At 51.5% G+C, this 25,121-nt stretch overlaps 1 protein-coding gene and 1 non-coding gene across 2 annotated transcripts in view; both read left to right on the top strand.

The window, feature by feature from the left end:
• Window positions 1-22,926, top strand: part of PHACTR4 (phosphatase and actin regulator 4) — a 28,202-nt gene extending 5,276 nt beyond the window's left edge. Inside the window, exons 2-13 of the mRNA XM_074162157.1 lie at window positions 4,185-4,361; window positions 4,839-4,919; window positions 8,033-8,197; window positions 8,328-8,687; window positions 13,620-14,220; window positions 14,932-15,155; window positions 15,620-15,770; window positions 16,407-16,462; window positions 18,159-18,220; window positions 18,991-19,128; window positions 19,820-19,896; window positions 21,394-22,926. Coding sequence (XP_074018258.1) covers window positions 4,185-4,361; window positions 4,839-4,919; window positions 8,033-8,197; window positions 8,328-8,687; window positions 13,620-14,220; window positions 14,932-15,155; window positions 15,620-15,770; window positions 16,407-16,462; window positions 18,159-18,220; window positions 18,991-19,128; window positions 19,820-19,896; window positions 21,394-21,409 — 2,108 coding nt within the window. The 3' untranslated portion in view covers window positions 21,410-22,926. The remainder of the gene's footprint in view (window positions 1-4,184; window positions 4,362-4,838; window positions 4,920-8,032; window positions 8,198-8,327; window positions 8,688-13,619; window positions 14,221-14,931; window positions 15,156-15,619; window positions 15,771-16,406; window positions 16,463-18,158; window positions 18,221-18,990; window positions 19,129-19,819; window positions 19,897-21,393) is intronic.
• Window positions 22,927-23,463: 537 nt separating this feature from the next.
• On the top strand, window positions 23,464-23,668 carry LOC141474389 (small nucleolar RNA SNORA73 family). Its single transcript, XR_012463627.1, has one exon. It is a non-coding gene; the product is annotated as a small nucleolar RNA SNORA73 family (small nucleolar RNA).
• The last annotated feature ends 1,453 nt before the right edge of the window (window positions 23,669-25,121 follow it).

Here is a 25,121-nt window from a genome sequence, read left to right as displayed (position 1 = left end):
CTGTGAATGGAAGGGAAGGTCCCTTTGTGAGGGAGTAGGAGCACTATCTAATATGAACAGTCACCGAACAATGAGGTTATTTAAAATACAGATCGGTAAAGCACACCTACAGCTGCAGATCCACCTGCTAATTAGCAGTAAATGTAATTCATAATTGCATCACAACGGGCTATTTTAAATGTCTATGTCCGCCTGGTAATTAGGGATGGTAAAAGGAAGAGGAGAAGGGAAGGGATCCAGGCGTCACAGGCTCTGCTGTGAGCAGCCTGTGCTGCAGAACCGGGCAGAATGAATCCCAGTTTGTGCCGGGGGGGAGGGAAGGTGTTTTCATGGCATCGGTGTCACCCGGTGGGCTGTCCTGGGGTGGTCACACCCGGTTAGTGACGCGTGGTGAGTTTTATTCTAAAAAAGGTGGCGAGAATTATTTGGATTGTGCTCTTCTTACGCTATGAAGAGATTTGCTTGTCTCCTCCTCTTCCATCGCTGTTTTTAGACGAGGAACTGATTATAAACCAGCAAAACTGATTGTTTTTTTTTTTCATGTTGGACGAGACCTGGGGCCCAGCAGCAGTTGATGGCGCGGCTGATGGGGTAGAAGGGCAGAGAAGCAAGAAGGGAGTTATTCGATATCGATGATGCTGAGCGTTGTTGTGAAACCTGGCTTTTGTATTAACCTGTGTGATTGCAATTAGCGGCAGTCAGGCACCTGGTGTGAAACTCCACCCCGAGATGGTATTTGATGTGACGGCTGGGCCTGAAGGACAGGAGCTGCTGAAAGACCTTCATCCGCCTGGAGTAAAACTCCGGTGTGGGCTCTCCCCCCCCCCCGGCCTCTCCCTGCTTCCAGCCGCTCCTGCTTTGGGGATATCGTGTTTCTCCCGCAGTTTCAGCTCATCCTTTCATGTCCCCTCTCCTTCCCTGGCTGCTCGGAGGTGGCCGCGGCAGGGGAATGCTTGTCACTCTCCCTTTAATTGGAAATGGGAGGCATTGCGGCTTGATGAGGTCTCCGGTCATTAATCCGTGGGCCTGATCATAGAATCACAGAATGGTTACAGTTGGAAGGGACCTTAAAGATCATTGAGTTCCAACCCCCCTGCCCTGGGCAGGGACACCTCCACTAGAGCAGGTTGCTCAAAGCCCCATCCAGCCTGGCCTTAAACACTTCCAGGGATGGGGCAGCCACAGCTTCCCTGGGCATCCTGTTCCAGTGCCTCACCACCCTCACAGGAAAGAATTTCCTCCTAATATCTAATCGAAATCTCCCCTCTTCCAATTTAAAACCATCACCCCTTGTCCTGTCACTACACTTCCTGACAAAGAGTCCCTCTCCGGCTCTCCTGTAGCTCCCTTCAGATATTGGAAGGCTGCTATGAGGTCTCCCCGGAGCTTTCTCTTCTCCAGGCTGAACAACCCCAGCTCTCTCAGCCTGTCTTCGTAGGGGAGGTGCTCCAGCCCTCTGATCACCTTCGTGGCTGATGGTTGAATTTTCTTTTAATAACTCCTTTTGCTTAGTGCAGCGCTCTGACACCTCGGGTGGCGGGACGGCACATAAGTGACATTCCTAAGAGCAGTTCAGAGAAGGGATATAGACGAAGCGAGCTCGGTAGGACGGCCTCCGGCGCTTGTTCCCGCTCCGGGAGAAGAAGAGGGAAGCGCCTTTCCCTGGCACTTGGGATCCAAATTCAGTCCCTGGCAAATGATCCCGCCTGCCTGGTAAACTTTGGGAACGCTCTATTGAACAAAGTGAATACCGCTTTTTAAAATTACATGTACAACTCCAGGGCTAATGTTCTAGTCTCTGAAGAAAGTGCCTCCAAACACCCAGACAATTCCTCTTGGGCTTCTGGCAGCTTGAAATGCCACTTTTTTTTTTGTGTGTGTGTGTGTCCCTGCTTCCACCCGCTCCCCCCGGCAGAAAAATCACAGAATAGAGCTGCGGAAAATCACAGATCGGTGCTGACATCTCGTATGTTACTTTCCACCCAATTTCTCTCCTCTTATGAAGCCAGATTTTATTTTATTTTTTTTTTATTTTTTTAAGAAGCAGTTCAGATGCTGAATTGATCTTGCTTTTTCAAATAAATGTTGGCGCATCAGCTTTTCTCTGGTTCTGAGTGAGCTTTCTGTTAGGTGGCTGATTTTTTTTTTAAAAAAAAATAAAAATAATAAAAATACAACCAACAGCCAAACAGAAAAACCCCATCAACCACCACCGGGTGAAATTTGGAGTCCTACAAGTGAAGAGAAAACTGTGCAGAGCCGGAAGGGTCATGCTTTTTTAGGTAAAGTCTGAAATGGCCACAATTAGCTTTGAAAAGCCTTTTTTTTTTTTTTTTTTTTTTTTTCCTTCTTTTTTCCTGCTGGTTACCACAGTGGCACCGGCCCAGAATCCTGGGCTGGTTTCCCTCTTTCTCCATCGTTTGGTTAAAGATTGCACTTCTCGTGTGCGATCTAGATCCTCCCGCTGAGATACTCTCCGTTTTCTCTTGCGCTCCTACAGCGTGGCCTCTGCTTTTCTCTTTCCTTCCCTATTATTCAGTGATTTTTCCGTGTCATTTGTGCTCAGACTGAAAAAATTGGGGTCCGTCTGTCCTGCGGTGTCGCACAACGATTGCCTGTCCCCAGCCCAGCCGGCCTGAGGCTGCTCCTGGCTGGGGCTCCCAGTGCTTGACCCTTCCTGGGGTCTGAAATCTCATACTGGGAACCAGTACAGGTTGCAGGTAGAGCACCACCAAATAACTCACTTTTTTCCTGTTTGTTTTGTTGGGTTTTGTTGTTTGTTTTTTTTTCCCCTGTCCTCAATCTGCCCTTCCCCATGTTGACAGGAATCTGCTTTTTCACATCTGGGTCTGTATCCTTGGTGGATATTCGTAGGATATAGAGATACGTTATTAGCTCTTTGTCCTATGGCTTTCCCCTAAAATTCCTTTCCCAATCTCTCAGCCTCAGGAGATGGGATTCTTGGCTGAACTTTCTGCGTGGCCTACGGGGTATTGTCTTTTCTGCCGGCGCGTCATACAGGCTTGTCTTGAAGTTGACTTTAAAAGGTCTTTTGTGATCCCAGAAGGTTTACGAACTCCAGAACGTTTGACTTAGAGGCTCAAAACTCAGACGCGCGAGTGCAATTTCTACCACGGCACCTTCGGCCCGCGGTGTGCGACGTTTGGCAGGAGCGCGGTCGCGGGGCGGGAGGAAATCTCCAGGCTCTGTTCCCGATATTGCCTGTTTTCACGGAGTTCCGCGAGGCAGCTCTGGTGCTCCCGGCTCTCGGTCTGTAAACGAAGGCCACGAAGCAGGCCACCAGCTGGCTTCACTTAGGTTGTGCACGCTCTCATTTTTAGGGGGTTTTTGGGTTTGTTTTTTTGGTTTTTTTTTTTTTTTTGCAGGCATTGCTAGATTCTGCTGATTGTAAGTGTTCTAAGTGTTCCCTTATGTTTCATCAAATACCCAGAAAACAGCCACACCAGGCAAACCGGAGCTGACAGCCGCCAGCTCAGTCTTTCGTGCTCTGCTTTTGTGTCGCGATTTGTTTCTTTGAGCTTTTTTTTTTTTTTTTTTGTTGGGGTTTTTTGCGTGTCCCTTCCCGCCTCCGTGTCCTTCTGGTGTTGTTCTCCAGAGACTTGGGAGTACAGTAGGTGGAGCGCGGGCTTGTATTGTGTTGCTTTCCTGTGTAGTTGTTGCTCTTGGCGAGCTTTGCTCTTGGCCTTATTTATAGAGGGGGGGGGGGTGGAAATCAGGCGAATTTCTAGCACATACGGCTGTCGTAATGGGTCTGGTAGTTTCAGCGTGTGTAGACAGTCGTGGAAATGGGCTCTGCAGTCTGGAAGGTATTTGCGTTCATGTAATTACTTGTGTTTAGCACCACTTGTTTCCAACTGAAGCTGTAGAAACGTCAGCCAAGTGATTTGTGTTCCTCGGGCGAAGCTGCAAATTTAAACTAATCCCTGTTTCGTTAGAAAGAGCCTTTTCTCGGTTCCCCTTTGCACCGTTAACACCGGAACCCCCACTCCCGTCTCCCCCAGCTAACGTGAAACGCTGACGGGTTACGTGAAGGCATGGAGTCTTGCTACCTTCTTTGCATGAACGTGCGCCCACCGTTGCCCAGCGTGCAGGGGACAGGCTGGGGGGAGATGGCAGCGATTACCTGCAGCACAAAAGTGACTTCTCGATTCTTTTCCGTGCAGCCGAAGAGGTGGATCACCCCCCAAGTGATGCCGGCATGGGGGTAGACGTTTTGGAAGCGGGTGACACCACGCCTCCTACGAAGAGGAAAAGCAAGTTCTCGAGCTTTGGCAAGATCTTCAAACCCTGGAAGTGGAGGAAAAAGAAAAGCAGTGACAAATTTAAGGAGACTTCGGAAGGTAGAGTAATCGGGACCGGGTGGGAGTCCCTTCCTCTGCTTGGGCAACCTGCCGCTAGCCACCTGGCTAGTGAGAAGGGCTTGCTGTCACCAGCCCGAGTGCTGACACGTGTAAGAACCAAAATGTGAGGTTTTGGTGATGGGCCGGCACCTGCAGTCTCTCCAGAAACACCTTGCCATGGAGCAGTAGTTTCAGACAAACAAATTCCTTTCTTGCGAGGAACCTCCCCGAGCAGCTGCGGGGAGGGAGGGTTTGCTCCACGATCACCAATGTAGTGTGAAGCACAGGCCTGAACGTGCACTCCCTCCTCCCTCCTCTTAATCCACACAAAACCAGTGAAATTTGAAGCCCTTTTATTTCCTCCAGAGGATCCCTTTAAAAAAAAAAAAAAAAAAAAGAAACTTTTTTTTTTTTTCTGTCTTCTCGAACTTCTAGCTTACTCTGTTTTCTGAGTGCTTTTTTTCAATTTAATATCAGTTTTAGAACGAAAGATTTCTATGCGAAAGCCAAGAGAGGAGCTGGTAAAAAGAGGGGTTCTGTTGGAAGACCCTGAGCAGGGTGAGTCTGCAAATGAACTTCTCCTCCTCCTCTTCCTCCTCCTCCTCCTGTCTGTGTTCTGTGTAGCTGATCTTCCTCTGGCAAAACCTCACCCTTGCAGCCATTCCTTGTTTTTTTGGGAGACAAATTTGATGGCTCTTTGCTAATGTAGTTCCTGTCTGTTTGTCTTGCCCTCTTCAATATCCTCTCTCGTCTGGCTCTTTGCACCTGGCGAGGAAGGCAGCCTGCTCAGGCAGGAAGATGTTGCTAAGAAATCCCAATGCCTCTCCTGGACATCTTCCTCTCTGCTGCCGGGGGAGGGAAGGGCTGTTCTTTGTGTCACTTCCTCTCCTGTCCTCCTTGTCCGTGTCCCTCTCCAACCGCCTTGTCTTGTCCTGCTAAGCTCCTCTCTCACACTTCTGCTCCCCATCTCCGGCTCTGGACTGCGCTCTCGCCATCGTGGGGGAGGCGCTGACCTCGGAGCTGAGGTTTGAAGGCCTAAGGCTTGGAAAAAGAAGCCAATTGTTGAGTTTGGAGCTGCCTGGGTAGGAGCATTTCCTCGGTTATAGACGAGATGCTTCATGGTATGGTGTCATAGTCAGGGCTAAGCTTACTGAAGCTTGCCTTGCTGTCAAAGAAGTCCTGTCCCCTTTTCTGTCATCCCTGATGTCTCTGAGTTGGGACCGTCCTGCTGAAATAACTTTTTTAGGCAGATCAGTTCACCATCTCGTCACCTGGCTGCGCGTTGGGTGATGTGGGCACAAGGAAGGAGGCAGGAATGTCTGGTGGGAGAGCAGAGCCACCCCCCCTGTCTGGGTGGCAGCCCGGTCTCTGGTCGGAGCGATGTAAAATTGCACCTCAGAAGGCGTATTACAGAGGCAGGCTTCACCTCAGGCAAACTTCAGGGTTCTTCTAAGAAAGATGTGGAGGTGAAAAAGTGGTTTTCAGACCAAACCACTGAAAGCAAAACTGAGAGGAAAAGTCTTAACGCAGTTGTTCACAGCTACGGTGTAAGGAAAGCCATCCCCAGCTACCCCAGGGTGTAAAAGCTGGGCGGGAGGAAGAGTTCACCAGGGTACAAAAGCGTATGAGGTCACAGGATGACACTGTGGAAGAGAGATCAAAGGCTCTGGGTAACGAACTTCCAAGGAGAGACGACAGAGGAGAGATCTTCCAAACTGTACGGGTGTAACGGGAGCGTGGCTGAGAGATGGAATTATTTTCTGCTTTGAGTCATCTGATCTGGCTTAGGAAACAGAAGATGGCTATAATCTGGACAAAGTGCAAACCCAAGGTACGAGGGAGCAGCGGGTATCGTCAGGAGGGTTAGATTAGAAAGCGCATTATCTTAATCCCTTCTATGAGTTTAGGACACTTGGGCAGTCATAAGACGGTGGTGGTAGGTTGTTGTATTTGCTCACAATTTTATAACTTCCAAGGTCGGTTAATTTTCTTTGGCAAGTTCTTAAGGGGGGGGGGGGAAATGCTGGAAACCCTTGGAGAGAGGTGTGAGCGAGGAGGCAGGGGGAGAGGTAAAGTGGGGGCTTTCAAACCCGGTGGCTCTGCTACTCTCCGGGCTGGTGGTCGGCAGGTTGTGCTGGGCTCGCGGTGAGGAAAGAAGACAGTCTTGGGTGGCCTTGACCTTGAAGAAGGTCACTGGAGCTGAAGTGGAGAGTAAGGTGGTGTGAGGAGACCATCAGGAGCGTTGTGTGTGCGCCAGGGAAGGGCACGCGAGGTCGGAATGGTCAGGAAAGCTCAATCGTACTGTTCCTGTCTCCTTGCTGAAAACTCCAGCTAGCCAGAGGCAAGTGCTGCTCTAAAAAGCTCATCGTTTGAGTTTCAGCCTTGGCTGGGGAGGAAACTCCCTCTTGTTGGTGCCTGCGCTTCCTGCGTTGCGGGGAAGGGCAGCAAAGCGAGCGAGGCAGCTCCGTCTTCCAGCTCCTCGCAGGAACCAAGGCTAGCTTTTTTGCCGAAAAGAAAGCCCAGGGAGGGCTTCTTGGCATCTTTGCTTTCAGCTTCTGAATAACACCAGGTTAGGGAAGGTGGGGAGGTGGGGTGGAATAATACCTCTCCTCTCCCCCACAAGGTGAAGAGCAGTGGAATAAATCATCAAAAATCAGGGGTCTGACACCTGGGGGGGGGGGGGGGGCATGATGCCATACACTGGGATTGCTTGAGAGGTGGCAGCCTGGAAACGCTGAGGGTTTTTAATCAAATTGGGGATGTTATCTACTCAAGCTTTCTTGAGTCAGAAAGCAGTCAAAATGGGCAATTCCCCTTTAGAGCGGATGTTAAGTCTGATTTTGGGGAATAATATTATGAAGAGTTTGTCCTGTCAGGGCAATTACAGAGGCAGGGAACGGTTGAGTATTTCCTCCTTGTGACGAGGGCTTTAAGTGCTCTCAAAAGCACGGGCTGAAAAGAGGATGGTAGGTTATTTTTTTCAAAAGAGGTCTTGCTTTTAGCATTTGAGAAACTCCATCTGTAAAAGCAGAAACGGTCAAGATGAGCTACATCAGATTCTGGAGAAGGTATCGTTACTACTTATTAAAACAAAGGTAAAAAAGTGAGGAAATATGCCTTGCTGTGGGATGTTTTGAGCAGAGCAGTGATTTTTGTGCCAAATTCAGGGTAGAACCAGAAGGAAAACAGAGGTGCTTCAACTTTTTAAGACTTTACCGTGACATAATATTGCGGGGTCCCGTAGATTACTTGGCCAGCATTGGAATTTGTGAATATTTTAATCGTGGGTAGATTCAAAAACCCCTGGAGGTTTTTAACTGCGATGGCGACTTCCCTGGGCTGTGGGACAGCACTGGGCACGCTGCTCTTTAATGCAGTAACATTCTTTCTAGACAAGCTGGTAGATTAAGAGGCTGCTGAAGAAGAAGAAACACCTGATGGGATACGTTGCTGTGCTTGTTTTGCTTGTTGCTAATGAAATCAAGGGCTCTCAGCTTCAGCTATCGCTGGTGTCGCTGTGCTCTCCTCTGCAGAAGGGAGACTGGACACCGGTTTTGGAAGCCAGAGAGAAGCTGGTGCAGATGGATGGCAGTTCAATCAGCTCAGCCACCTCCTCTCCTGCTTTCTGAGTGTTTTCTCTTTGCTTCTCTCCCCTCCCGTCCCCCTTGCAGATGGTGAAGAACCGGAGAAGCTCAATCCACCTGCACTGAAGAATGGCCACACGGTCCCCATCGGTGGTCCCGGGGTTTGCAACCTGGCCGGCCAGGAGGAAGAGGCCACAAAGCCATCCAGCCTTAGGAAGATTGTTCCAGATGAGGAACCAAAGAAAAGGCAGGGTAAGAAACCAGATGTGTACAAAACTGGTTGCTTCAGATTCTCCCAGGACCAATTTTGGATTCTTTTCTGATTCTTCCCACCCCATTCTGGGCCCTCCAGTCTCTTAAACCAAGGTGTCTCACTCTGCAGGCTCATCCAGCAGCCACTCTGGGCCTGAACCGGAGCCACCTCAGGAGCCACATGTTTCCAGGCAGCCTCTGCTTCCTCCAAAAAGACCTCCCTCCACTTCCCAGGAGGCAAACGAAGCACAGGCAAAGGATCCAACGCCTGCCAGCAGCGCTGCAAAAACTGCACCCTCTACCACAGCCCCTGTTGTGGCAAAGACAGTCAATTCCACAGCTGCCCCTTCCCCAGCCCCCAGGACTCTGCCCCCTGCTCTTGCCGGTGCCAACACTACTGCTCCCACCAGTACGACCAGCACAGCTCCTGCCAAACAGCCTCCCGTCCCTCCTCCCAAACCCGTCAACAGAAATAGCAACTCAGTAATAGGTAAGTGCCTCCATAAACTGTTTTTTTTGTACCCTGGGTACCCATTGTAAGGGACGATAGGATGTAGCAAATGTTGTATAATGAATGTCTGACCATCTTTCCTGAATAGAGTCCAGTTTGGACTCAGAAGATCTGCCAGGGCACACGTGTAATTACTGGAGTCTTCTGCCGTAAGCCATCCAATCTGTCAGATGCACGTGTTTCCAACAGCGACCTGCAGGAGGGAATCTCTGCCTGCTTTTGGCAGGAGAGGGAGTGGTGCAAGGAGAGGGGAAGGCATTTCTCCGTCAGCCATAAGACACTGTCTTGAAATGTTGATGATTCACCGAGGGCTGGGTTTCAGCTGTGGGCAGCCAGGGTTGGTGGATGGCGTATGAGATTTTTTGCTTTGCGAGACTATGGTCAGCGAGAATTGATACTTTCAGCTGCTCTTTGCAAAAAGCAAAACCAAAAAATCCACATCACACCAAACAAGGCCTGTTATAGCTGTCGCTGCTGGGCCCTGTGGTTTCCACTTTGGGCAGAGAGGCCAGGAACTGGCAGGGATAATTCAGACTTCCCTGGTTACGCTCAGGCACCTTCCTTAAGGTCTGTGGCCAGGGTATTGCCATATTAGTCTTGTCCTTAAGTCTTGTCCCATGGCTAAATCAGCTCAACTGGAATTTGAGCTGAATCTTCTGGCTTGAAAAATTGAATGTCTTTATCTCTGTAACTTTTCTAAGCAGAAAATCCGGAGAGAGGTTCTTAAAGCTGAATGGGTCCCTGCTCTCTTTAGGAGTTTTAGAGGTCTTAAAGATGCAGCTCTGCTGGAGTAAATGAGCCGGTTCCCATCCAGTCGATGGCCTGTTGATATTTCACAGACCACCTGCTATTCTTCACACTGGATTAACAGAGGCTAGTACAGATCGGGAGGGAGGTTCCCGGGAAGATCAATCAGCCAGGTCTGCACTGTTATCGCAGAAACTGGAGGCGTTACCCCAGGTGTGGTTTGGGAGGCATTGGCAGGAGCTTAGATCGTGTGTGAGTTACCACCTGAAGGAGCCTGGACCAGCGCTTTCAGTACAAACTGCATCTCTCGTTCTGCTTGGGGCTTCTCCTTGCTCTAGCAGGTTTTGCAAGCGACCTCGCTATGGTATTAAACACTCCTGTGTGCCAGACCAGCTTGATTAGTCTGACCGTGCCTGAGCACTCGATGAAATACTTTCTTGTTTTCCTTAAGCTGCTTGCACACATCACAGATGGTATTTGAAATGCCCCGGCGCTAATTGCAGGAGGTACTTGCGGAACAAGAAAAAACGTGGCTGAAGACAGCAGTCTGTCAAACACGCGTTCAGACGCAGCCTGCCGGGAACACGGGGCTGGGCTGGGCACCCCTGGGGTGAGGAGGGCAGCCAGCCCCTCTTCTGTCTCCCGGTTGAGAATGCAGATGCAGGGAGATGCTTTGCAGCTCCGCAGGGCCCTGCATCCGGCACGACGGAGCTGTAAGTGCGGCACGGTGCTGTGCCAGCCGTGTTTTGTTGCTGTGGATCAACAGCGGCAGTGGAATTGGCCTCGTGAGCTCTCCACGGGTCTCTGATGCATGCTCTGACTCGGGCACGTGTTAGTTCTTGTGCTGCTGCTGTCGTAACCTAAGGCAAGGGAGGACTAGATGTGCAGATCACCCCTTTGTTCCCCCCTGAAGATGTTCCCTAACCTTCATTCTCTGGGCAGTTCTGGTGTCTGATGGTGTAGCTGAAAACAAGGCTCAGGAAACACTCGCTTTTGGGGAGGGGGAATTTCATCGGCATCAGCTTGAAAAAACAAGCAGGGCAAAGGGTGCTGTGCCGCTGGCCGGGAGCTTGGTGGCAGCCCTGGTGCTTGGTGCCACTGGTGGGTTTTAGGAGCCGCAGTTGCTGCAGCCTATGCTAAAGCACCGGATCTTGCCACGGTGGCACGTCACAAGGGGCTGTGCCAGTCCTTGCACTGGGTTTAGGACCCTGAAGGGAGAGGGGCTGGCTCGGGAGGATGCTCTGAGCAGCACCCAGCCCTCTTCTATCTCCTTTCCCTTCTGCCACCTACTCCGTCCCTTTCAAAAATCTGTCTGTTATTACCCAAGGGTGACTCCTGCCTGGTCCTGCCAGGCTTGGAGCGCTGCTGAGGAGATACCGGAGTCCCTCTGGGCTGAGGTTGATGGGAGCTGAGGGCACTTGGTGTTTTGCACAATCTGGCCCTTAATCTACAAGGGGAAAGTCTGAAAATGCTAAACATCCCAAAAATGCGCCCACCTCTCTCCAGTTATGCAGCCTTATCTCTGTGAAACACTCCCCGCTTGCAGCACCCTCTTGTGGTGTCTGGTGCTGTGGATTCCTCCCAGCTCGGTCCTGGGGCCACCGCTGTGTGGCCGTCACCCGCTCTGGGTGAAAATGTGGAGAAAACCTGATCCTCTTCTAGCAGGTGGGCAAAACCTTTCCACGCCCAAGAAGCCATTGATAGATGAATTTCACCGAATTTTTTTTAGAGTTGGAAGGGACCGTATAGATCATCTAGTCCAACTCCCCTGCTGAAGCAGGATTGCTTAGAGAATGCTACTCAGGACTGCATCCAGGCGGGTCTTGAAAATCTCCAAAGAAGGGGACTCCACAACCTCCCTGGGCAGCCTGTTCCAGTGCTCTGGCACCCTCACCAGGAAGAAATTCTTTCTCATATTCGAGTGGAACCTCTTATGTTCCAACTTGTGCCTGTTGCCCCTCGTCCTGTCACTGGGAACCACTGAAAAGAGTCTGGCTTCCTCCTCCTTCAACCCACCCTTGAGATACTTATAGTCATTAATAAGGTCTTCCCTCAGCCTTCTCTTCTCCAACTAAAGACTCCCAGCTCTCTCAGCCTTTCCTCATAAGGGAGATGCTCCAATCCCTTAATCATCTTTGTTGCCCTTCGCTGGACTCTTTCCAGTAGTTCCCTATCCCTCTTGAATTGGGGAGCCCAGAACTGGATGCAGTACTCCAGTTGTGGCCTCACCAGTGCAGAGTATAGGGGGAGAATTTCGCTGAATTTCGCTGAATTTTTAGAGTTGGAAGGGACCATAAAGATCATCTAGTCCAACTCCCCTGCCGAAGCAGGATTGCCCAGAGCATGTCAGAGCATGTTACTCAGGACGGCATCCAGGTGGGTCGAATGACTTCCCTCGACCTACTAGCCACACTCTTCCCTATGCAGCCCAGGATTCCGTTGGCCTTCCTGGCCACAAGAGCACACTGCTTGCTCATTGTCATTTTGCTGTCTACCAGGACTCCCAGATCTTTCTCTTCGGAGCTTGGCTCCAGCAGGTCCACCCCTAACCTGTATTGGTGCCTGACATTCTTCTTGCCCAGGTGTAGCACCTTACACTTTTCCCTGTTGAACCTCATGAGGTTCTTCCTTGCCCAGCTCTCCAGCCTGTCCAGGTCTCTCTGGATGGCAGCACGGCCCTCCGGGGTGTCAGCCACCCCACCCAACTTGGTAAAGTTATATATAAATGTTAAAGGCTACAAACTCCTAAAGCGAGAGCAGCCTTCACTGATGCAGCTTCTTCCCTAGGAACCAAGGGCTGTTTGAGGAACCTGGAGCTGCCTGCTGCTGGCATTTTCTGTAATGTGACATGGTCTCTATCTCTCCTTCTCTCCTCCGTCACTCAGCAGACAAACTCCGTGTAGATTCAAGGCCCTTAAATATTTTTGGCAGTTTTGCTAGTTACAGTCGCGGAGATGTTTATGTGGGGCTTGAGGAACAGAGAGCAGAGGGAGCAGAGAAGAACCTCATCCTCAGGCAGGAGCTGCTGGCACCAGGGTGTTCTCGGGCTGGGTCTGGCAGGAAAGGGAGAGAGCACATCGCTGCTTGCAATTCTGACTTTTGCCTTCGAGAGAGACTTCCCCAAAAGCTTTTTTTTTTTTTTTTTTTAATGTGCAAGGGAGTTGTTAACACAACTGGAGTCTGAGGTGTCCTGGATATCTCAAATTCCTTTGCAAACAGTAAATATAGCCATAAAGTGCCCTACATACCTGCGTTCCTTGGCTGAGGAGGGGTGAGCTCCATCTGCTGTCACTGGAGGGCTGGCGCTGGTTCTCTCTCTCGGAAGCAGCAGGATGCACGGACCTCTCCCAGCCTTCTCCTTTCTGGCTGCTCTCCCAACCCTCACCTTTGCTGCGGGAAGGACAAACGAGAGACTTGCAACCCGGTTATTTCTGGCACCGTGTTCAAGCAAAAAAGCAGCAGAGGTTGCGTGGTCCGAGGCCCCGAGTGCTTTGCCATGCTCTTTCCACACCGGTGAAGGATATCTGGAAAATGCCCTGTTAAATATAGTGGCTTTTAGAATCATAGAATTGTCTGGGTTGGAAGGGACCTTCAAGATCATTGAGTCCAACCATCAACCGAACTCTGATAAAACCCATCACTAAACCATGTCTCTAAGCACTATGTCAACCCGGCTTTTAAATACCTCCAGGGATGGTGCCTCAACCCCTTCCCTGGGCAGCCCATCCCAAGGCTTAATAACCCTTTCAGAGTAAATATTTTTCCTAATATCCAGTCTGAACCTCCCCTGGGACAACTTGAGGCCGTTTCCTCTTGTCCCATCACCTGTTCCTTGGGAGAAGAGACCGACCCCCCCCGGCTACACCCTCCTTTCAGGGAGTTGGAGAGAGCGAGAAGGTCTCCCCTCAGCCTCCTTTTCTCCAGGCTGAACACCCCCAGCTCCCTCAGCCGCTCCTCATGAGACTTGTTCTCCAGACCCCTCACCAGCTCCGTTGCCCTTCTCTGGACCTGCTCCAGCCCCTCAGTGTCTTTTTTGTGGTGAGGGGCCCAAAACTGGACCCAGCAGTTGAGGTGGGGCCTCACCAGTGCCCAGTCCAGGGGGACGATCACCTCCCGAGTCCTACTCACCACACTGAGTGTTTTACTTGTGTGTTTTACTTTCAGCTGAACTTTCTCAAGCAATAAACAGTGGTACAGGCTTGTCCAAGCCTTCCCCTCCTCTCCCACCCAAGAGAGGCCTCCTGCCTAACAACACGTCAGAGGCAGCTGCTGCTTCCAAGCCCCCGAACGACAGGACGGTGACATCCAACCGCCCCGCGCCGATACCGATGCACATCCCCTCTGCTTACCCACCACCCTCGCCTTCGCCGCCGCTGCCCACGCACATACCCCCAGAGCCTCCACGCATGCCCTTGCCTGCCTCCACCCCTCTTCTGGACCCTCCACGCTCCCTGGACCTACCCAAAGAGACTCCTCCTCCTCCTCCTCCTCCTCCTCCCCCTCCTGAAGACTTCAGGTCCCTGGAGGTGTCGAAGAGGATGGGAGAGCAAGGGTTTGTCGAACCTCACGTGCTGCCTCGCCTGCCCCAAATCCCGTTGCACATCCGTATTCAGCAGGCTCTGGCGAGTCCCCTGCCTGTCACCCCACCTGCCGACGGGTCGCACAGGGCTCACTCGCTGCTCTTCGAGAACGATGGCTTTGGAGAAGACAATGGCACCCTGGGCAGGACGAGGTCCCTGCCTGTCACCATCGAGATGCTCAAAGTGTGAGTACCTTCTGTGGGTGACCCCAGTGGTGTGCGTCACGCTGGGCTCTGACGTGATGGGTGTCGTGCTCCCCGCTTCTGGCCACGAGGCAGTGACGGGAGAGGGCTATGGGCAGGGCTGGCTTCTTTACTGGTTTTTGCAACAGCCCAGAAACAATTTTGCCCGTTGGCTGAGTCTGTGTCTCAGCCCCTTAGGGGGCCAGTGCATCTTCCCCATGAAATTAACCCTGGTTCTGGGATTTTATTGCTCACAAAGGGAAATGGGTTCCACGCTATAAACACAGGGTGGTGCCAGGAATCCAAGCCTGTCTTTAATTGCGCTAAGACAAAACAAGGTGCTGGATTTCATCCATTTGTGGCCTTCCTTAGCCTTTCGTTTTGAAAAAAAAAAAAAAAAAAAAAGAAAAAAAAAGTGGGAAAAGGACTGTCTTGTATTATGATAGAACCTGAAAATCCCAGAGTAGGGGGGAGAGAGGACTTTCGGATTCTGCAAAGAACCTGCCTCTGGCATTTCCTCTGCCGGAGCTTTCCCGTGCTTTGGAGAGAGGGGATGGTGCAGGATCATGGGGCTGCTCTCGCATTTCTGGTCCTGGGCTCCCCACGGACCTGCCTTCTATGAACTGGGGAGAGCTAATACGGTGTTGATCTCGGGGTTATTCCCCATGACACTGTGGTGTGCGTTAAGAGATGTAATAGCGTGCTTCTCGTTAGTCCAGACGATGAGGAAGAGGAAGAAGATGACCAGGAAGAGGAGCAGAATTTGGGCCCTCGTGTGTACATTGGGGATGTGCCATCTGTCACAGTCATCCCCAAACTGGTACCCCAGGTCCTGCCAGAGGAGCAGGAAGGAGACGAAGGGATGAGCGACTCTGACTCGGAGGGGCCCATCCTGTACAAAGATGACGAGGATGAGGAAGAAGATGAAAGCCATAACAGTAAGACTTTGACATTGCAGCTGGCCTTTTTTTATTTTTTATTTCTCTCTGCTGAACTTGTGCTTGGCTGTATTGAGACCCGGATCAAAGAGCTAGTTCACACAGTGCTTCAAAGCAGCTGGTTCTTGGTTTCATGATGTCCCACATGTCCTCCTCCTCACTTTTTCAAAGGCTCTCCAGCCAAACCTGCTGCGATGCACCCCCTCCAGTTGCAGATGGCTCTTGCAATAGCTTGTGCTGTCCCTGTCCCCCCCCCCGCCTTCAGGTGGGACAGCATTAGGTGAGCATGTGAGCATCACACAGAAGCGCTGGCTTTTGCTGTCGCGAGGAGCTCGGGAGCTGTAGGGCAGAGCTGGGAAAGCAAACCCCAGGGGAGAGCACAACTGCTGGGGGCACGCGGCTCGTATCGCTGTGCTCAGGCGCTGCAGCCTTCAGTCTCATCCCGTTGCTCTTCCTCCCCGCAGGCACGCTGGCTAACAAAGTGAAGAGGAAGGACACGCTCGCTATAAAGCTGGGGAACGCGACCACACCGCAGGAGGAGAAGGTTGTCTTCCCTCGGAAGAGCAAGGAGGAGTGGAATGAAATCCGGCACCAGATTGGGACGACGCTGATCAGGTACAAGGAACGGAGGAGGGTGTTACGTTTGAGCCCTTGGCACGGCGTGCACAGGGTGGGGTTGGACAAAGCTGTCACCTTGTCTAAGCAGCCAGTGCTGGAATGTTGATGGGTGCTGCTGGATCGGGGCGGGGGGGGCTAAGTGTTGTTTTTCCCCCCCTCGGTTATAAAAGTTGGAAGTTCCTCCTTGGAGTTGTGCAATAATCCCCTGACAGGCCCATGTTTCCAGACGTTAAATGGACTGGGAGGTGAAAATCTCAAGGATTACAGGAAATGTTATCCCTGTAGAATGTGGACGGGTGTATAAAGATGAGGAGAGATGCAGGCTGAGTGCTGATGCGTTTGGGGGGGGCATTAAGCTGGGGCTGCTGATAGTCCAGGCTCTGCCATTCCTTGAGACCCCCCCACGAAGGTGCCTCTGAGCTTTTGAGAGGCCGTCGCGCTTTCCAGCCCCCGTGCCTGTGGGCGAGCAGCAGTTTGGGCGGAGGAGAGTGCAAAATGGGGCAGCAAGCGGTCTCCCCTGGTGAGCGAGGGGTGTCGAGGAGGCTTCCCAGTGCGCTGAAACCAAGCAGCCTGGATGTATTCTTCACCCCGCGCTGATGAAGGAACAGATAAAACATTACACCTTTTCTTCAGGCGACTGAGTCAGAGACCGACAGCGGAAGAACTGGAGCAGAGGAACATACTTCAACGTGAGTAGCGCTTCTCTAGCGGTCCTAAGTAGTAAAATAAGTTTGTCTTTAACATCTTAGACCGGGTGTAGCTGGAATCTGCTTGAAAGGTAGTGATGGAGGACTGTGCATTGGTTGTATCGCTGTAACGAGGCAGTTCAACTAATTTTTCCCAGTACCATCAGAGACCGGCTCTGGATAAAACCAAGCAATACAATTCAAAACACCCTGTTCTAGAAATGCTCCCTGTCCCCTGCCTGACACCTCAGGGGAAATTATGTGAACTGGTGAAAACTCTGATATTAAAAGCAAGGACTGTTAAAGGTTGTTTTTGTTTGGGCTGGACTTTTATTTGTGGTCCAAACATCACAGCATTGTATCGCCCAGTCCAAAAAGCAGCAGTCGGTTGCTCCCTTCAAGGGTGTTTCTCTCGGCCGTACCTTGCTGTGTAAAAGTTTTAAATAAACATTTTTGAGGAAAGGGAAATGTCGCTTCAGGAAGTTTCCATTTGAAATATTTATCTGCCCTGCTATTCTCTTTAAACTCTTAGTATAAAAGCTTTGGGGGAGGAGCAATCTGCAGAGTGGCCGGGATGTATTTTGACAATATGGGCATTAATCTTTAACGTAGCCGGGGCTGGAGGGAATGACTCATTGGTGCTGTGCAAAGGCCCACGTTGGCACTGCCAGGTGGGGCCGGGGGGGGTGTGTGTGTGCATGGGGCGTCAGGGCATTGAGCTGGTTGGCGCTCTCTGCCTGTAATTAGTGCAGACGCGCCACAATGAGCTTTCAGATACGTAGACGATCTGATACAGCTCGATACTCTCCCGTGCTCGAGCCCAGAAAGCGTTTTTCAAAGCCTGCCATGCTTGGAGGAAAAATCACAGAATCACAGAATGGTTGAGGTTGGAAGGGACCTCTTGAGTTCATCTGGTCCAACCCCCTGCTCCAGCAGGGTCACCTAGAGCCGGTTGCCCAGGACTGTCTCCAAGGATGGAGACTTTGCAATCCTAAGAGAGGTGCAACCCATGTACGTGCGGGTCACACCCTGGATGTATCTGGAATAGTTCATGCCTCACGTATCAATTCCCCATCTCTTTCCCCCATCTTATAACGTTAATATGGATACCGTTCTACAGGGTTTTTGGATACTTGTGGACGGTGTGATTTTAGTTTTGGACATGCTCAGTGGCCAAAACTTAATCTGCACCATCTGTACCGCTCAGAGCACATCAGGCAATACAGCTGCATCCCCCATTATTACACCAGTTGCAAAGGTACCGTTTGTATCCCATGCAACTTCCGTGGCTGACACACACTGGGATCCATGCCGAGTATCCATTTTATTAGTTCCACCTTTTTGTTCAGTCCATGCTCTTTTACAGGTGAAATTAGTTAATACAAACTGATACAAACCCCCTGCAACCTCTCGAAGGGGCCCACGTAATCCATTTGCCACCGCTCACTCAAGTGGTGCCCGCTCCCAGGGGCCAAAAGCACAACAAAACGTGGATTTACAGTTCACAGAATGGTTTGGGTTGGAAGGGACCTTTAAAGATCATCTAGTCCAACCCCCACGGTTGCAAGGATTCTCCACCATCCACATACTCCACACCCCTGGACTTCGACAGAAATTGTGAAAATAGGTATTTAAAATCCCAATCTATTCAGCCTGTATTCTGTAATACAGAAATGTATTCTTTCTTTTTCCTTGGCAGCGAAAAATGAAGCCGACCGTCAAGCTGAGAAGCGAGAGATCAAACGCCGGCTCACCAGAAAGGTACTGCTGGCCCCCGTGCTGGGGCAGCCATCTGGCCGAGCCGTGGGGGCTGGTGGGGGCTATGAGCACATCGTAGCTACCTCGCTGTGGGGGAAGTCACGGGGGCTTATTGTGTAAGTGTCCCCGGTGCCCTCTGACTGCAGTGACTTTGGAACGTGGACTGTCACCGACGGTGAGCCGTTGGCACCGCGGCCACGTTTGTCAGTGATAGATCTGAGCTGGCATCGAGCGTAACAAGCTAGATGAGAACTAAATTTGGCATCTGGCACTTGAAAGGTTGCTGGTGCTGGCCTGGCTCTTGTAACACAGAACTTCAGTGGCCACAGTTTTCACACCAGGCTCCCCAAAATCCATTTCTAAAGTGACAGCAGCGTGGGAGAGGCTGAGCAAAGCCACAGCTGCTTTTTAGCTATTACCTCCAAGTTACTTGTGGTTGTTAATCCTGGCTGGGAAAAACTTCCCGAGGGCCTGTGAGTTTTGCTGTTGTTGAAGCAAGGAAGGGGCTTGCTTGGTTTAGGGGTTCCCAAATCCCTCAGTGTCTTCCTTCTCTTTGACGAATGTGGCCTTGGTTCTGCTTTGTGATCCAAACCAGTCTACGCTGGCTGCGAGAGGGTTTGCCTATTCCCTTGCAGGCTTCCGGCGGGACCCAGTAGCGTCTCTGGTTCAGGCCCAGTGAGGGAACTGGTTTTAGTTCTGCTGGGGATGGTTAATCCTGCACTGCTTTGTGAAAAAGACACAAACTAACTTTCTTTGTTCTTGCTGGTGTTCAGCTTAGCCAAAGGCCCACAGTGGCGGAGCTGCAGGCCAGGAAGATCCTGAGGTTTAACGAATATGTGGAAGTAACGGACGCTCAGGACTACGACCGGCGAGCGGATAAGCCATGGACAAAGCTAACACCGGCTGACAAGGTACCAGGGACTGCCCTGTCCCCAGGTGTGGGGAGGGGACATAGATCAGGGTGTCCCATGCCAAAGGGCCTGAGCCGAGGAGAATTGCTCAGTTCCTTTTGCTTCCCCTCTGCCACCCAACAAGCACCACCAGTGTCCCTTCACCCCCCTGTGCTGTCCCCAGCCCTGCCTGCTGTCCCCAGCCCTGCCTGCTGTCCCCTCCGCGGTGATGGGGACACGGTCTGCACGCCGGCCTGGCCTCCGCCTCCACTCCCGAGTGATTCCGTAGGGTGCCCAGTGCAGGGCGTTGGTCAGGAGCGCGGTTCCTCGCAGGCCGAGGCAGGCCTGGGCGAGAATCTGGCAGGGAAGCAAACTGGTTTTGTCTTCCCTGACCCCCTGTGGGGACGTCCCAGCCCTCAGTGGGGAGGAGTTGGGACAGGTTAAACTCAGCCGAGTGTGAACCGCCTGCAAAAGCCGGGGTGGCTGCTGCCATCTGAGCTTCAACCTTCACCCAAGGGGCCGTGGTGTCACCCCTGCCTATCAAAACTGCTCTTAATTCTTCACCACCAAAAGGTGGCACAGATCAGCCCCTCCATCTTGGAGGTGCAGCACCTTCTTGCTGTGTCTGAGCTCACTTGAGGTGGGCGAGAGGGTAATTAATATATTTATGTCTTAGCAGGAGATAAAAAAAGATCTCTCCCTCTTTGCGTAGGCTGCCATCCGGAAGGAGCTGAATGAGTTTAAGAGCTGTGAAATGGAAGTCCACGAGGACAGCAAGCAGTTCACGAGGTGAGCGAGGACACGTTACTCCCTTAGTTTTGATCTTGTTGGGAGAGCTGTGCTGAGAGGCAAAACATTAAAACCTTAAAAAAACCCGACTCGTGCAGCAGTTGCAGATTAAATGTCCCTTTCTGCCTCGGTGGCGTTGGGTGACTGGAGGAGGAACAGACATGGAGTGGGTTGTTCTTCCTTTAAGCTGGGCCTTCGATCCTGGCAACTTAAAAGTGACCAGTGGCTGGTTTGAGGTGTACCTGGCACCAGTGTGACCTTGCAGCTGGAGTGTGCTTTTCTGGGGCGAGAGACACCTGCAGCAGGAGCCGCAGCCACGAAACACTGTGGCAGTTACCTCGGGTATTATTTATGAAGTAACCTGTGGATCAGGGCCCAAGTGATTCTTTCCCCTCCAACATTTTCTCTCTGCGGCTGAGTGTTTGCAGAGCACAAGAGCTTTCAAAGGCAGAGGTGAAATCGTTTGACATTAACAGCTTCAGTGAGTTCAGAGATAATTCACGGAATTGTCAGAGTTGGAAGGGACCTCTGGAGATAATCTTGTCCAACTCCCCTGCTAAAGCAATCCTGCCCCAGGGCACATCACTCAGGACTGCATCCAGATGGGGCTTGAAGATCTCCAGAGAAGGGGACTCCACACCCTCCCTGGGCAGCCTGTTCCAGGGCTCCATCACCCTCACCCTAAAGAAGCTTTTCCTCATATTTGAATGGAACTTCCCATGTTCCAGCTTGTGCCCGTTGCCCCTTGTCCTGTCACTGGGAACCACTGAAAAGAGTCTGGTTCCATCCTCCTTCAACCCACCCTTTAGATACTTGGAAGCATTAATAAGGTCTCCCCTCAGCCTTCCCTTCTCCAGGCTAAAGAGCCCCAGCTCTCAGCCTTTCCTCATCAGGGAGATGCTCCAATCCCTCCATCATCTTTGTTGCCCTGTGCTGGACTCTCTCCAGCAGTTCCCTGTCTCTCTTGAACTGGGGAGCCCAGAACTGGATGCAGTATTCCAGTTGTGGCCTCACCAGTGCAGAGCAGAGGGGGAGAATGACCTCCCTCCACCTACTGGCTACACTCTTCCCTACGCAGCCTAGGATCCCATGGCCCTCTTGGCAACAAGGGCATATTGCTGGCTCATGGATAATTTACTATCCACCATGACCCCCAGATCCTTTTCCTCAGAAGCGCTTTCCAGCAGGTCCACCCCTAACCTCTATTGGTGCCTGGGGTTCTTCCTCCCCAGGTGCAGGACCCTACACTTGCCCTTGTTGAACCTCATGAGGTTCTTCTCTGCCCAGCTCTCCAGCCTGTCCAGGTCACGCTGGATGGCGGCGCAGCCCTCTGGAGTGTCGGCCAGCCCTCCCAGTTTGGTATCATCAGCAAACTTGCTGAGGATACACTCTGTCCCCTCGTCCAGTTTACTCTTCTTGGCCGTCTGTAGCTCCTCGATAACCATTTAACTTGCATTCCCAAGAGTGACACTTGCTTTTTTTCCACTTGGCTTTTAGGTACCATCGACCATAATCTTCCAAGAAGGGAGCAAGAGACCCGAGAGGCCTGGAAGTTCTCTGCATCCCTCTCCTAGGCAATACAGCAAGGGTGGAACCTCGGCTCTTCCAAGGTTTGCCTTCAAAAACACATCCAGAAAAAGGGCTTTCGGCCAGGGAAGGGGGAATAATCCTGTCTGAATGTAGCATTTCACTGGAACAAACACGTCTCGAGTGCCATCAGGCCGGAACTGAACACTATACCTCGCGCGGCTCAGCGATACGCCTCCGCTCCCTTTCTCAGCCCGGACCGGTCCAGTTCTCAGCTGTACATAACTCCTTTCGGGGACGCGACTCCTTCCTTTCCTCCTCCTTTACCTAGAGGGAAAGGGGGGGGGGGGGGAACAAAAAAAACAAAACAACAGCAAAAAAAGGCAGCTCTAGTGTTGGAAAGCTGAGGAACGGCGAGTGGATGTGCTCGGAAGCACGTGTGTATATTAGCTGTGTACAGAGAACCCCCCGCAGACGCTGACCTGGCAGACAACCCACACGCCACTCGTTAATTTTTTTCTTGGGGGTGGGAGGGGGTTTTGCTTGCGTCTCTGTCACGTCCTTAAATGTCCTGAATCACTACTGACCAACGGTTTTGTTGTCCTGGAAGGGAATTGTATAGATTTATTAACATATGCTGCATCTTTTTGTAAAAAAAAAAAAAAAAAGAAAAAAAAGAAAAAAAAAAAGGAAAACAAACCGAAAAAACAGAACTTAAATGTTATAAAACATTCCCTCCCCATTCTCTCACACTCGCTGTGGTGTTAACAGATCTTGTCTCGAGGTATCTAGGCTTGATTAACAAATTACCAGGAAAAGACTGTTGCCTTTTTAAGACTTTTTAATTTGGGGAAGCTGTGAGAGCAGTCAATTCTTTTTATTGTGGCTTCCTCTCAGATGTTTTTTACTCTCCCAAATCAGGGTGAAACTTGCCTTTTCTCATTTTTACAGCTAAACCTACTGGAAACTTGATAATTTCACTGTGTGGGTGGAAGGGAGGGGGAAGAAGAGGTTTAAAAAGTGACCTTAAAGATACTCTTTCTCTTCTGAGGATGATCTTATATTGGTTCTTCCTAAATGTGGGGTTTTTTTTTTTTTAAAGAATTCTGTTATTGGCCACTGCTGTATCATGCACAGACCTAACCCCCTGTGTGAGATGCCACTTGAGGCGAAGGAGGGGGATTATGTCCGGAGGAGAATGGAGGTGTGGGAATAGAGAGAAGGACTTGCCTTGTTCACAAACCTGTCTCCTTTATTGCTCGGGGTGGGCCTGGTCGTGCCACCGGCCCCTCCGCGCTGTGCCAACACCGGGCCGGGCCCCCCGGCCTGCCCTCGCCCCGCCGCCATGGCCTGTCCTGGGAGATGGCGGTGGGTGATGGGGGGGGGGGGGGTGTCTCCCCTCACAGCTTCCCCCTGTACAGCCTGTAGACTAAATCGTTGCATTGTATATCAGTTTCCTCATCAACAGATTTTAATTATTGAATAAAAGTATTTTAGGAATTTTTTTTTAAAAAAATATTGCTTTCGTGGTCGTGTTTTAAACGCATTTAACACAAGGGGTGTGTGTGTGGGGGGGGGGTGTCCTGCCGCCCCTCAGCGGCAGCGCGCGCGCCTTTCCCGCCCTTCCCACCGCGCATGCGCCAACCCCCGCCTCCGCCCCTTCCCCACCCGCTGCGCAGGCGCCACTTTGCCCCGCCCCTTTCTCGGGGCGCATGCGCCCTTAGCCCCGCCCCCTGCCCGCTCTATAAATACCGCGACGCGCGAGGGTTCGGCCTCTTTCTCCGCGGGCGGCGACGAGAGCAGGTGAGTTCAGGAGGGCGGTGGGGTTGCGGCCTTCACGTATTGTTTCCAGCTTCTCTTTATTCCTTGTGCTCTGGCGTGGGGTCCCTGCGGCCGGCTGCGGGGACACCGTCCCCCTCTTCCCGTGCTACTAATCGGCCTCCTCTGGGTGTTCGGCGCTGCTGAGGGGACGCGTGTGGGGTTGGGAGAGGGGGGGGGGGTGGATGGGGGGAGGTGGCTACGGCGGTTTAAAACCTCGACCCAACGTGGATACCCGGAGAAGTCGCTCTCTCTCGGCTCTGTCCGTGTGGCGCAAGGGAGCGTAGGCCTCCGGGCCCATGACGTACGGTCCCCTTCCACGACGTTGGAGATAAAGCCGGGCCTCGGGCCTGCAGCCTGCATATTCCTACTGCTTCCCCGAGCCCTCGGGCCCTGACGGGGGAGACAAACCATGCAGGAAACAGCTCTGCCACCCAAAATGGCATCGGGGGAGGGGGAAGATGGGGGGGCGGTGTGCGTATGTGAAAGGAGAAAATCCCAGCAACTACTTCAAAGAGCTTCTTTTTTTTGCTATTTCCAGTTATAAACTTGAGAAGTCTGAAGCGAGCGGAGCACTGATTTGGAAGGTGAGTAATATTGCACTAATAATGTCTTATTGTTGGCTGTGCTTCTAAGGCTCTGCTTAAATAGTTACACGTTTCTCTTCAATTTATACTTTAAATAAGCTTGAGCTATTCCTAAGTGGCTCAGGGAAACCGAATTGGATCGGATTGAAGTAATTGAATACCAATGCAGACTTTGTAGGCGTTGTTTAGCAGCGAAAGCTTAATTTGGGCGTTCCCTAGCGTTTAAGATTTTGTTGGGCTACGGATGGATGGGTGAAAGAACAGATTCCTGAATCCCCTTCAAAAGGGGGGAGGAAATCCTTGGCGAAGTGGAGGTGAAGGATATCTGTTTGAATAGTTTAAGGCTTTCATTGTGTGATACGGGAATTGAGGAAGGAGCAGAAGCAGCCTTAGTGGAAAGTACTGAAGGCTTAGACCTCTGTAATTGCCCATTCTCGCGTGTTAATCCGTCCCAGTGGACTTTTTACCCCCCCTGGAAAGAGGAATGTATCATTAATAGGGAGCACTGGGGTGATACTGGGGGAAAGCACGTGGTGGGCACATGTCACGCTTGCTTAAGACTGGGAACACGTGGGTGGACTTAACCTCATCATCAGGTATCTGTTATGTTAAGTGCTTCTCAACGAGTAGAAGCTTAATTTTTTTTTTTTTTTATTTTATTCTAAATTGTTGCAGATACTCGTGACTGATTGCGATGAGGTGCTAACGACAGAAAAGAATCCACGTGTCTCATGGGAGAGGGTGAGTATATGGAGAGTACCGGCCCCGGTAATAAATGGAGGTGATAGCTAAGGGTCAGTTCACACGGTATCTGGAGTCAAAATGTAGCCCGGGAGACCAGGATGGGCTGGAAGATCCCCGCAGATGAGAAGAAAAGGCCTGGTGGCATGGTGGGTTGTGCAGCTGCTGAATTTTGTGGTGCAATAAAGCAGGGCCTGGGGCTGCGCTACACGCAGGGAAAGCCACGAGGCTGCGGTGAATTTGGCATTGCCTGAAAGGCACCACAAAAAAAAAACCCCAACCCTGGATGGTTGGCCCACCAGGAAGGAGCTGCCTTTGGGGTGTTCTCTAAGGGTGGGAGCCTGGGGTATAAGAAAGGAGCGAGAAAAAGAAGCCACGTGTGGACTTGGACTTGCCACCAGCTGGCCTGTGGACCCACATCCCCCCCAGCAGTGGGGCCACCCTTGATGCCAGCTGTCAGGGGAGATACGAATTGGCTCCAGTGCGGCGAGGACATTCCAGGGGGGAACTAACACCAGAGGGGACATCACATGGGACGTGGGCATGAGCAGG

This window comes from Numenius arquata, chromosome 21 (genome assembly GCF_964106895.1).
Source record: "Numenius arquata chromosome 21, bNumArq3.hap1.1, whole genome shotgun sequence".
Classification (NCBI taxonomy): domain Eukaryota; kingdom Metazoa; phylum Chordata; class Aves; order Charadriiformes; family Scolopacidae; genus Numenius; species Numenius arquata.
This window is presented reverse-complemented; position numbering and strand designations above follow the sequence as displayed.